General features: G+C 36.1%; 2 protein-coding genes across 3 annotated transcripts in view; both read left to right on the forward strand.

Annotated features, from left to right (window-relative positions):
- The window catches only part of iars1 (isoleucyl-tRNA synthetase 1), a 53,457-nt gene extending 51,935 nt beyond the window's left edge, over positions 1-1,522 (forward strand). Inside the window, exons 33-34 of the mRNA XM_028446707.1 lie at positions 122-274; positions 998-1,522. Of these exons, the coding sequence (XP_028302508.1) occupies positions 122-274; positions 998-1,080 (236 nt within the window). The 3' untranslated portion in view covers positions 1,081-1,522. The remainder of the gene's footprint in view (positions 1-121; positions 275-997) is intronic.
- Positions 1,523-3,617: 2,095 nt separating this feature from the next.
- Positions 3,618-12,956, forward strand: part of atp2b2 (ATPase plasma membrane Ca2+ transporting 2) — a 137,689-nt gene continuing 128,350 nt past the window's right edge. The window contains exon 1 of one of the 2 annotated variants that reach the window (XM_028445762.1): positions 3,618-3,711. The gene's annotated coding sequence lies outside the window, so the exon portion shown is untranslated. The remainder of the gene's footprint in view (positions 3,712-12,956) is intronic. The other variant, XM_028445764.1, reaches the window with a different exon arrangement.

A 12,956-nucleotide genomic window follows, 5' to 3' on the forward strand; every position in this document is an offset into this window, starting at 1 on the left:
GCCTAACTTAAGCTTTTTGACACAATTCTTAAGAATTTTATACATAAATCATCAAAGAAAAATGCAAAAAACATTGCCTCATTCTTTTACCTTCATGGTTCTTTTTATTTACCTGTCCCAGAGTGCGTGGTTGGAGTAGTAGGTACCCTCCTCCTGGTGAACCCAGTGGGAAAGAATGGACTTGATAACTCAGGCCTCCTTCTAGAGACTGCCAAGATCTTTGGTCTCCGTAGCCGACGACTCAAACTCTACTTGGATCAGGACCTCAGTCAGGGTGAGAAGCTGAGAGGAGGACAACGTCTTATTTGACTATTTCTGTCTGAATTTACATACTGTTGAAAATGTGTCTGTAATTAATGCAGTTCTTTCATAATGCTGCTGTTTAAATGAAGGGTACATATTATTGAAGTTTATAGCCAAAACAATTGTTTTAATTTAGTTATTAGTAGTTTATTTTGGACATGTAAAGGAAATAAGAAAATAATACGGTTATGAAAAGACAAAAAAAATAAAATACTAAAAGACAACACATGAAAACTTAAAACAATATATACAGTAATAATTTGATTTTTAATATTCAAAAAGAAGTGGAAAGAAGTGAAGCTTATTTACTCCCACCCCTTATTCATAAATGACCTGTCTGGCTTACTTGTCATTATAATCTATGTAATAATTAATTAACTGGACTTATTCTAATATATTATTAATCATCTTTATCTCACATGTACACATATATAAGCACATACATTTACAAAAACAATAACAAGATGACACCAACAAATAATAAATGACTAAATACCCATTTTATTAAATAAATAATAAGCAACCATGTTAACTTAACCATTTATAATTCATAAACCATTGTAATAATATAGACTTCTATTTCTTTTTTTCAAAAGCCATGTTTTGTGTGTGTGTGTGTGTGTGTCTGTATGATGACAAGAAGTACACAGATATTTGACTCTTTTTTTGTTTTGGTTTTTTTTTTTTTTTTCAGAGCTGCCGACTAATTCACCAATCAAATCTCTTGATACCAAAACCCTGTTTGTGAGAGTCCTCCCGACCACCGCTGAATCCTGATCCTACAGACTCCCTCAAAGAACCATCTAATCACCCTGAAGCCAGCATCTTAATTATGTGCAAAGACCTAAATGAATCTTCTGGTCATGTGGAACCATGCTTTTTACAGTTTTTATGAAATATACCATCTGTCAACGTTACAATAAGTGATCCACAGAGGTTGATCCCCTGACCTCTTGTGTGATTACTTCTATTTCAATATCTATTTAAAGGTGGTGAATATCTAACATATGTAAGTGTCCAACAATTTGTGTCACTTCTCAGGCATTTCGGTACCATTGGTTTTTAGTTTTCTTTGTCGAGGAAGTCTTTGAAGGTTGGAAGGGTATTCATCTGGTGAAATGGATTATGGGGGCTGCAGTGTGTTTGCTCACAACAGAGAACCTACTTTTGTTCCAAACGTCTATAGGTTGCAATGACAATAAATCAACAATGATATACACGTTGTGTGTCTGCGTGTTTGTTACTGATTGTTACTGTGTTTGTCGCAAATAAATATGTTCATGTAGCAGTTTTCAGTTTGAGTAATCGACACAGTGATCTGTACAGAGATGCTGCGGGTTATTGCACAACTTATCATAAAACGTACTTGGTACATTGTCAAACTTTAGAGAAGTAAGCAACTCTAATAACAGGTGCAACAAGTCATTGCAGTGACAACGATGGAGCTAAACTTCTTTCTGCTGTAACTTTAAACAAAGACAAACTGCTGCTTCCAGGGAAATATCAACCAAATGAGTTTCTAAACCCATTCTGTAAAGGTGACGTGTGTACCGCTGCGTAATGGAAAACAAAACAAAAAAAAAATCCTTTAGCAAATAAATCAATTTTCAGTGCCCTGCATGATGTCTACCTCAAAATGGCAGCAGAAAGCAATCATTTCACTAAGTAAGCACAGCAGGTGAGCGGAGAAAAAGGTTCACTGACACACTTCTTAAAAGTGTTAATAACTTGCAATCAAAACATGGGAAAGTGCAGCATGATGTGAAAGTTGAATGTATGAACATAACTTGATATACGGTAATTATAACCTGATAAGTTATCTTTAGACAACATTTCAATACAGGTATTTAGTGCCAGTGTTAGGAGGGTCCCAACTTATATCTAGCCCCCTTTTTTTTTTTTTTTTTTTTTTAATTTTTTTAAATTTTTTTTAGATATATGGATTTACTTTTTTCAATATCCACCTATATGTATCAGAATTCCTTTATTAGAGGAAATTGCTTTTGTTACACCCACTCAAGAAAGTATCACAAATAAAAGAATAAATGACAAAAGAAAGTATAAATGTTAAATAAGTGTATAATTAAGTAAAAGACTGTTAATAAGTATTAGATACACATTACTGTACTAATTAATAAAGTAAAGTAAGTTAGAAAATGCTACTAATACAAATATGATATAGATATTTACCACAATAATAATACAAATATGACCAAATGAATATTGTGTATTAACAGCTGTGCTATACATATTAAAGACACCTGTTTCAAGACCTCTGATTTTTATTGAGGCATAAAGAAGCCTCAGCACCCACTGATCCTCATCAGGATAAATTGGTATAAAACATGCATGAATGGTCATATCAATTATTTTAGATTGATTTACAAAACTACTCAAGGTTTTTTTTTTTTTTAAATAAATTGGTATTTGTCATTTATTTATTTAAACCAACATTTTAAATTAAAGACATATCTTGCCATCACTATATTGTGTTGTTTGCATCTCATTGCTAAGACGTGAACAAAATAACCTGTTTATGACCATGACATTTTATAATTAAACTTGAAAATTGTCCCAAAAAAAAAAAAAAAAATAGCCAGTATTGGCTGGCTCATGCTTATAAATGGACTTTCATTGCACATTTTTATGAACATATCTAACATCCAATGTGTGCCGGGTTGGATCAAACCATTCTGGCTGAGATTTTAGAAATACAATTTTAATTAAATTAAAATATAGGCTAATTTAGAACGTAACACTGACAATTTCTAAAATAAATAAATAAAGTGTATTAAATGGCACATTTTGAAGTCATTCATGCGGGGAAACATTTTCCTTTCTAATTTTAGCGCTGGTTTAATAATCGGGGTATGATCAGTTCTGGCAACCCTGGACATCTTGACCGATTGCCCCTTGCCGACTCAAGATTTCACGTTGCCAGGTTGGGCGGAGGATTCCCTTCGTTACAATATATATATATATATATATATATATATATATATATATATATATATATATATATATATATATATATATACATATTCCAGGTTATTACAAAAGTTAAATAAACCCATTAACTCGTGCATATAGTGGGTTTTCTACGTTCTATTTTTTTCCCCTCATTAAAGCAACCACTGTATTTGGCAACCACAAGTAAAATAAAAGTGATAAACATAATTAATGAACCCGTTCATGTCACAAAGGATAAACTTTATTTAGGTTATGTATTTACTAATATTTAATTGCAATGATTATTTCCAAACAAGGAAGCTACATAAATAATACATAATTTGCTGATACAACACGATTTGCGTCGTGACTGAGAGGAAACCCGGCAGATCTCCGCTCATCTGCGGCTCCGTGTTCCAATTGGATGCTCGTCCTCAGCCTCCACAACAGTAGGAATAGGTAAGACCTGCCACAACACAGACTAGTGTGTTCACAAAGGTTCACTACGTGTGTGTGTGTGTGTCACATTCATGTCGATACGCCCTCAGCAGAGGACACGTGCAGTGGAATGGAAACAGGTGGGACTTATGACATCAATTAGCTTCAATTTCATGTTTGTTTTCATGGCTCCTTGGTGCCACTTCTCTCTCTCTCTCTTTCTGTTCCTCAGCTTGAAGATATAATATATCAAAGGACGACCCATTTTCTGTGCCGTAGTCTCAAAATAGCTCCTGGTTTTGAGTCTGACTCAGTTTACATGCGTTTCTTATAGCTATACACACACACACACACACACACACACACCCGTTTTTATCACACCGTGAGGACCAATGACAGAATGGTGTCTTATGGGATCCATCCTTTCTGAAGGTCATACAGATCTGATTTTAACTTCTGAAATCATGAAAAATTTAAGGGAACACACAAATCACTTGAAACCTTAATTTCGGTCCCCACGGGGAAAATCGGTCCCCACGGCGTGAGTGATATTTCAGGAGGTGGACCCCACCAGGGTAGAAAAACCAACACACACACACACACACACTACAATTACAAATGTTCAATATTAGCTTCTTGCTGATGTACGATATGTCGATATTGTCCAACACCAGATTTCCGCTATCAACCGATTAATTTACCGATATATACATACAGGGCCGGCTTTAGGTCATTCGGTGCCCAAGGCAAGAGTGGACTATGCCCCCCCAATAAAAAAAATAAAAAAATTACAAATTAATAAAACTAGGGGTTTTTTAGTGTTTTTTTTTAAAGAAAGTATATACACAGTGTGTACACATTATCATTTATTTTATATATCAAGACAAAATACAATTTTGCAACCAGTGTTTGGACTAACGGTGTTAGGTAACGGCATTTTTTTTTTCAGTAACGGGGCAATCATGAGTACCCCATCATTAATAATTACTTTTTACGCCGTTACAATGCCGTTAAATTTACTGAACGTTAAATGCGGTGAGTTACATGCATTGATTAAATAAACTGTTATCTGAAAGCACCCCAGCTTCATACGCAGCTGTAGGAGGTGGGTTAAAAACAAGGTGAGCGATTATGATTGGCTAAGGCGGCGTCACGTTTCATGGCAGCCCATCAGAGCCAGTGTTTTTACACGTGCCAGCACACGCACCACACACACACAACCGCTGCAGATTTGATGAAGCAGCAGAGATGGCGAGCATGGAGCAGTCCGATGAACAGTTGACATTTTTAAAGGTGGCGATAAAAACACTACTTTAAATTAATTGTAGTCAAAAACAAGATCGTGCATGTGAAGTGTACATTATATCCAGGAGTGAAGACTTTGTCCACATCCGTTGTAAGCAACTCAAATACATATTGCAACTTTTTTTTTTAACAGTAACGCAAATAGTTACTTTCCTTGGTAATGAATTACTTTTATTATAGAGTAATTCATTTACTAACTAAAGCAACGTTCCCAATACTGTCTGCGAAAGTGAAGTACAATATAACAATAAAACACCTACAGTTACAGTGCAAATAATGGTGCAAAATCCAAAAGCAATGCAAAACAGTGCAATCAAAAGTTAGAATAAAATGTAAAAGTTTCAGTGCAATGATATTCTACTTTGCTGTTTGGTTTTACAATTCAGTAACAAAAATCTTAAAACCAAAGAACAATATGCAAACAGCACAATATAATTATATAGAATAGAACAATAATTACTACATATTTAAAAAGGCATATATGCAAAGTTGTGGCTGCAAATACCTTCTCATTGCATCTGGATAATTGTAAATTGTCATAATTTAGGGTTTCTAACTTTTTCGCCTCCCTTGCATTTTTGGTGTTTCTGTTATATATATTCTATATTCTCTTGTTTTTATGATGTTCCCATCTTACGGAGCCCTGGTGGTGACATGGATGAGATAAAAAAAAAAAAAAAGGGGGTAATAATGTCGGGATCCCGACTCGCAAGTCTTGGGCCCGAAATATTAACTTGGGGCTCGAGATAGTTAAGTCAGGGGGTGCACGAGATAGTAACTCGGGGCCCGAGATAGACTGCGGTAATGCCATAAAAGTTACTGCAGTGATTGTAAAGTGTGTTTATTATACCTTTTTAAATTATTGTTATTTATTTATTTGTTGGGAGGTGTAATTTGGTACCCCTCCAGCAGATGGCGCCCTAGGGAGCCGCCTGTTTTGCCTAGCGGCGTAGACGCTCGTCCTCCCAACTTCTAATTTTAGGTCACATTTAGGGATGTAACGATTAATCGTAAGGCAGTTAAAAATCGATTCCATAGGTATCAAGGTTCACATCGATGCCGTAAAAATTGAATCGCAGTACTTTTTTAACCAGCAGAGGGCGCTATCCAGAAGTGTTGGCGGCGAGCGAAATCTGCTAATACTTTCTTTCTGGCCGCCTTCTACTCTTAAACATATTCATAAATGATTCCTTACCCCTTTAGCACCGAAAGAATATCTGTAATATTACGTGAATATCTGTAAAAGTCACGTTTTTCTATTAGCTCTGTCTGCTGGCATAGCATCTCTTCTTCACTGCAAGATATCTGCATGCCAACCGACCACTGGGTTACCACCGCCCTCTGCTGGTCTAAACAAATATCTGACCTAAATACAGTGAAATGACTGTTTTTTTTTTTTTTTTTAAGTCCAATTGTTAAGGCACAAATTACATTTTCAGTTACACTTTTAAAATTAAAAATAACTATTATGTAGTTTTGTATTGTTTATGATACAACCAGAATTTAAATAATAAGCTCCTTCATTTGTATTATTCCTTTATTTCATTCAAGATTTATTTTTAGTTAAATTGCATTGTTTTGAATAGTTTATCAAGGGATTCTTTTGAGAATGAAAAATAGTATAGTATTTTCTCCCAAAAAATTAAAGGAATATTTTTCAGTCATTTGTCTACAGTCCCATTTTGCAAAATAAATCGTGAGAGAATCGTATCGTGAACCCAGTATCGTGAATCAAATCGTATCGGGAGTTGAGTGAATCGTTACATCCCTAGTCACTTTATATAAACTCTCTGGAAAGTTAGACAAGCCTGCTTTTAAAGTGATGCCCCACTGGATGTGTTTCACATAATAACATAATAAGTGTGAAATAAGAAAACCTATTCAACTTTAGTAATGGAAAAAGCCCACATTGGTTTTTCAATATAGGTGAAAACCTGTTATCAATGTCGACTGATTTTACATTTTATGGCAAATATCTGCCAATAATGATTACTGTATTTGTTTTTTTCCTGCTGTCACGTACAAATTTCCCCTTACGGCGATCAATAAAGTTTAATCTTATATTATATTGGTGGGCCGATATTATCCGCCATCTTTAGCTACATTGTTTAAAGTTTTAAAATAGCTTTGCATTGCATTTAGTATTCCATAATCAAGGCTGACAGTGGTGTTATTTTTTTAATGCCCCATACACATTCAACATTCAGCATTTGAATCACTTGTGTATTTGTGGAAAAGAACATTAAGAATAGAAATATAGTTTAAAAATACTCTTATAGATCCTTTAATTGTGACGCATTTTGTTGGGCGGGGCTGAGCCTGGTGGCAAAACCACCATAGATATATATAAACACTAGATGACTTACCCGCGCTGTTAGACAATGGTAGCAACGTGGTGGCCATCGTACCTCAGACAGCTGGCCCCGCTCATTACATCGATGTCAATGGTGCATCATGTACAACAGCTACCGTAGAGCGCGTCAGAATGTCAGTTGTCTGAGGTAAGATGGCCGCCGTTGAGCTACGCTGGCGAATCCCTCTTGAGTCATCTAGTGTTTATATATCTATGCTTTCCTGTGTTTGCCTCCAGCCTTGTCACTCGTGACGTGGGCCATTAAGGGGTCTATAGAGGAAATTGGAGTACCCAAAGAAAAGTAATGTAGCTTAAACAAAAGCTTTTCAAAAAGATTGGCACCATAGAGGCAACTGGAAGTACGTTTGTTATTCTCTGAGAATATCGATAACCACTGCCCCTGCTTTGCACCAGTGTTGACAACACATTTTAGGTTTAGTCACAATTTATTCATCAAGACTATTTCAGTTATTGTCAAGTCAACAAAATTACTTTATTGTGAATTTTCAAAATGTTGAATTTTAAAAGCTTGCGGAAGCATCACCTTTATGAATATTGGCCTGTTTTTGCAGCTGAAACGACAACTGGACCTTTGTGCAAAACGAGTTGATTGTTTGCGTGTGGGAAGTATGACTTCTTCAAAAGAAAGACAAACAACACCCCTTATAATTCTTAAAAAAAACAGTTGAAGTTCTATGCACACTTAGAAACTTGTGTAATATGGTAATCTAGTTCAATAATATTACTATATTTAGTCACCCCTCACTACTGTAAGCAGGGTGAGCAAATTTACCTGTGTTAACTTCCGTCTCTGACTAGAAAACACACCTGCGGGCTATGTACAGGTAAACTGTTTGTTTTTACAGTTGTGCTGATAGCAGGACGACAAAAATCACTCTGAGAAATACATGAGTTTTCTTCTCGAGAAGTTAAAAACACTTCACGGTTGTGTTGTGTTGTGTGTCTCCACACAATTTTTAGCAGTACTAGTTTGACGGGTTACTTGAAATATTGTATCCTGAAATTCCTGAAAACATATCTATGAGTGGGAGAGGAAAATGTTGCTCCTTTACACAGTAAATGTCTGATGACTTTTTTAGTGGATAATTGTGAAACCAACCTGACATAAATATCAGTCGTTTACAAAGCGCCATATGCATTTTTGAAATTTCGGCATTGATGAGATACGTATTTTTACATTTTTTAAACTGATCCAAAATCATTTTTTTTGATCCGGATCCCCTCCAAAATTGAATAGAACCCTCCATGACCTATCCCTGGTTAAAGTTTTCTCAAAATCCTTCTTGGCTGAGGTACTAAGTGCAAATGCAATATATTTGCAGATAAAAACTTGAGTTTTGATATTAGACTAAGGCTCACTGCTCTCTTTTGTTTTACAGTATTATTATAACATGAGCAATCCTCACTGCAACAGTCATAAACACCACTGCAGGCATTGTATTCCTTATACAATCTATGGCCAGATGGATAAAAAAAGAAAGTCACGCTGAAATTATTCTTGTGTGTTTTCTCCCTTTGTTCTCACCTCCCTCCCTCCCTTCCTCCCACACATCTCTCTCCCTTTGGATTAAATGCCTTTTATCTATTCTTTAATCACAGTGATAAAAACAATTGTTTTGGCTGTCCAGATGTGCTGAATTGAAAAATCTAAAGCCCAGTTGTCTGCCTTTCAACCTTTTTAATGTCCAAATACCTTATTGCATTATTAGCAAATCGCCCTTTGTGCAAAAGTGTTAGCATTTTAAGTCGTTGAATTATTTGTAGGTCATGGGCGTTTTTTTCCATTTAACCCTTTAATTAATGAGGTGAGGTTTTTTTTTTCTTTAAAGATTAACTAAACCCCCCAAACCATTTTTTTTCCTGCTTAAAACAAATGCATTTCAGTATTAACTATGTTGTTCATTGATCCTAGTTCAACTCTTTACATTTTGGTCAAAGTATTTCAGTTTGGAAAATGTAAAAGTGACTGTCCTCTATGGGTTGAAATCTGACTACTACAATCAAATTTTGCTATTGGCTGAGAATGGAGGTTTGTGATGTTTTGGTGGCTTCTTACATCATGAGCCACCACTGTTAGCCCTGCCCCTCCGATAAAAACTAGCACCTGTTAACTCTGTAATCTGTTGGATTGTGAGAATTACAAATAAAGACATATAGAAAGTGTTGCCAGTAGGGGTGTGCCAAAATATTGATACAACGATATATCGTGATATGTCATCTTGCGGTACATTATCGCTACACTGGCTCTGGCTAATATAGATTTAAAAAAACATATATATTTATCCTTTTTACACAAGTTAAGTACTAAGCACAAGTTAAATGTTCTCAGTGCAATATTTTGTATTATTTTGGTGAAGCATTATTTTGTATCGGTCTTCCCTTGAAGACTTAAACATAACACAGGGACATTGGACTAGTTGTGGTCAGTGTGTGTTCAGGAGAGTCACTGTGCAGTATATACGTTGTTTTACTTTGCTGTCATTCATGTGAAATTGATTGACAATGTTTTATATTTTCTGTGAAATGGATTCAGTGCAGTCAATAAATTCCAAATTTCTTCTATGACAGAGATATCGTAATGTATCGTGGGTGAAATTGCGTTTACATCGATTATCGATGTATCATGATATTGTTATTGTGGGCAAAAAATATCGTGACATATCGTATCGCGAGGTACCTGTGGATATCCAGCCCTAGTTGCCAGTGTTGAGTACATGTAGTAAGCTGAGGATGTGAGCTTGTTTCTACAACCTCCAAATCAATGACCAGTCCCTCTGTGTTCGTGCCAATTCCTGCAAAATAAGCGAGTTCTTAGAGTTCCCACAATGGCTCTGCAATGTTATCCAACTGCCACAACTTTGTGCACTATCAACATATTATATCCCACTTGTTGCCAAAAACATCTTCAATTTTTCTTTTTTCCATTTAAATCAAAGACTTTCGAGCCAAATACTGCCTGCGCTCTACTATTGGCTTCACGGACACAGCCTTGAACTGGTTCACATCACTGACAGAACTGAATATGTTGCGCTTTGAGAGTCCAAATCCCACACCCACAGCATCACCTGTGATGTCCCTCAAGGGTCAATGTTGGGCCTCACCCTCTTCAACCTCTATATGGAAGGAGGTTTCGGTCCATCAGGACCAGAACCTCCAGACACAAAAACAGCTTCTTTCCCTCTGCCACCATCCACATGAACACACCCCAAGTCACCCCCCCCCCCCCACCACCCGATCACCACCTCCATGATGACATTATCTGCTGCACTGTATATATATATATATATATATATATATATATATATATATATATATATATATATGTATCCTATTTATCCTTTATTCTCTATCTATCCTTTATTTATCCCTCATCCTTTATATTTATCATTATTATTATTATTGTTGCTGGGTTGTTCTTTGTTTTTTTTTTTTAATTTTTTTTTTTTGTTGTTGTTTGTTTTGTGCACCAACTACCAAGACAAATTCCTTGTACTGTCCTTAAAACTGTACATGGCCATTAAAAACATTTCTGATTTCTGATGATTCCTTTGGGGTTTGTTGAGTAAGTAGTTGGCATATCATCGATTTTTATTTGGATGTTTTTAGTTTGAATGTGCTTGTCTGTGTATGTTAAACCATTAATGGATGGGCTCTTCCAGGATGCACCTGTATTGTTCCTGATTAAGATATGCTGACAGGTATAGTAGAACTCTGAGGCCAGTATTGTCAGGCATGTTTATACATTGTCCTTTATTCAGCACCCATTTCACTATTTGAAACCTATTATGAAAGTATATTGCTAGGCTTTTTCTTTGCCGTCGACCTACCTAATTTGTAAGTCTTGGCAGAAGTGGACTTAATGCACTTGCAGTTGAATAATCTAGACTCCGGGGTAAACTGCACATTAGTTGGCTTACAGTGGGCTGTTTGTATTTAGAGCATTCAGGTCAAACCTTTCGCTTGCTTAACAAAGCTCTTTGTGAGACCAGTGGAACTGGCAGCATATTACTTTTGAGGAATTGTGGAGTCCCGTAATATAGGTGACAAACTTTACCAACCATATCAACGCAGGTAAGGAAGCATTTTCATGCACGCTTTATTGAATAGATCAATTCTCTTTTTGTTGTTGTTGCTAGGTGCCTGTCAGTGGGCGTCACTGACAGGCACCAAGGTTTTAGCTCAAAATATGTTTATGCATTGTTTTTTTATATCCCGCTTTTTTAAGAGGTGATCTTTGTGTGTGTTTGCTATTTGTTATTCATAGTCTTTTCACTGTGGTTAATGCTGTTGACTCATTATTAAGATAAGACATGTTCGTCCAGTCTTTCTGTGTGCAGTTTACATGTTCTTGCTCTGTGTGTGTGGGTGTCATTCTGTGTACCTTTTTCCTCCTACACTCAATTCTCATGTATGTGAGGTTGACTGAAGTCACTCAGTTGAAAGTAGTACTAAATGTGCCTGGGACTTGTTTATCTCTGACATGATAGGATGGGGAGCTGATCAGCGAGTACTCTGCCTTTGGCACTGAGTCATCCGGATAGGTTTGGCAGACAAGAACTATGTAAAGGTTAAACAGCTACACATATGGGAACGATGGGTAAGTGGTTTGGAACCTGGAACAGGGGAAATGGGGACACCTCTAACAGTGCAGATTTGGTTTCCAAAATTGAAGAAATATGGATTTTTTTTAACTATTTTAAATCTTGAATTGTTATACTTTTTCCATCATTTAACCAAATATTTAATTGAGAACAAATTCCCATTTGCAATGATGACCTGGAAGCAGTTGGTCCACAGTAAATTTTGAACCAGCGACTCTCTGATTACATGCTTTCCTAACTATTAGGCCACCACTGGCTGAATCTTTTAATCGGCTGTAGAAGTGAATATGTGTGTGTGGGTCATTTTTGTCTGTTATCTCTGGGATCTACCAGCTGTCAGTCCAAGATGTCCCTTTGTTAAACAACTGAAATAGAATAAAGGATTGAAACAGATGCAAAACAGAATAGTGTAACGTGATGCAAAATGGGTGTACCCTTTAACAGAATTTTGTAAATTTTGAAACAGAAAATCAAAAGCCCTACATTTGGTATTTAAAATTATAGCCTTAGCACACTTTTTCTGGTTTCACTGGAAAATATTCACCCTACAAAAATGATTAAATTCACACATTTCCTTATTAGAAAAAAATTACAATACTAAAGTCTTAGAGCCAGCTTGTTCTTGCTCAGTGGTTGGTAGTATTAGAGGATAATTTATGATCTATCACATGTACCACTTCGTACATCTAAGGTTCTGAGCATTGACAATAATCTCGTCATATATTGTTATATAGGATGACTCAAGATGTACCCTTGGAGGAGCCACACTGCTGGTCAAAGGTTATCCTATTGTATTATTATATTTAGATGAATTATTGTATATAGATGAAATAACCTTTACCGCTTTAGCACACAAAAAACACCCTAGGAGTACAATTTGAAATGTCCTTGACAGTGCCTTGGTTCTAGAGTGTGGGGTCAATGTCACCAGTGAGCCCCCCATGTGTCATCATACAAAGCTTTAGTCTAAATCAAAATCTACTTAC

Source organism: Gouania willdenowi, chromosome 5, assembly GCF_900634775.1.
Source record: "Gouania willdenowi chromosome 5, fGouWil2.1, whole genome shotgun sequence".
Lineage (NCBI taxonomy): Eukaryota > Metazoa > Chordata > Actinopteri > Blenniiformes > Gobiesocidae > Gouania > Gouania willdenowi.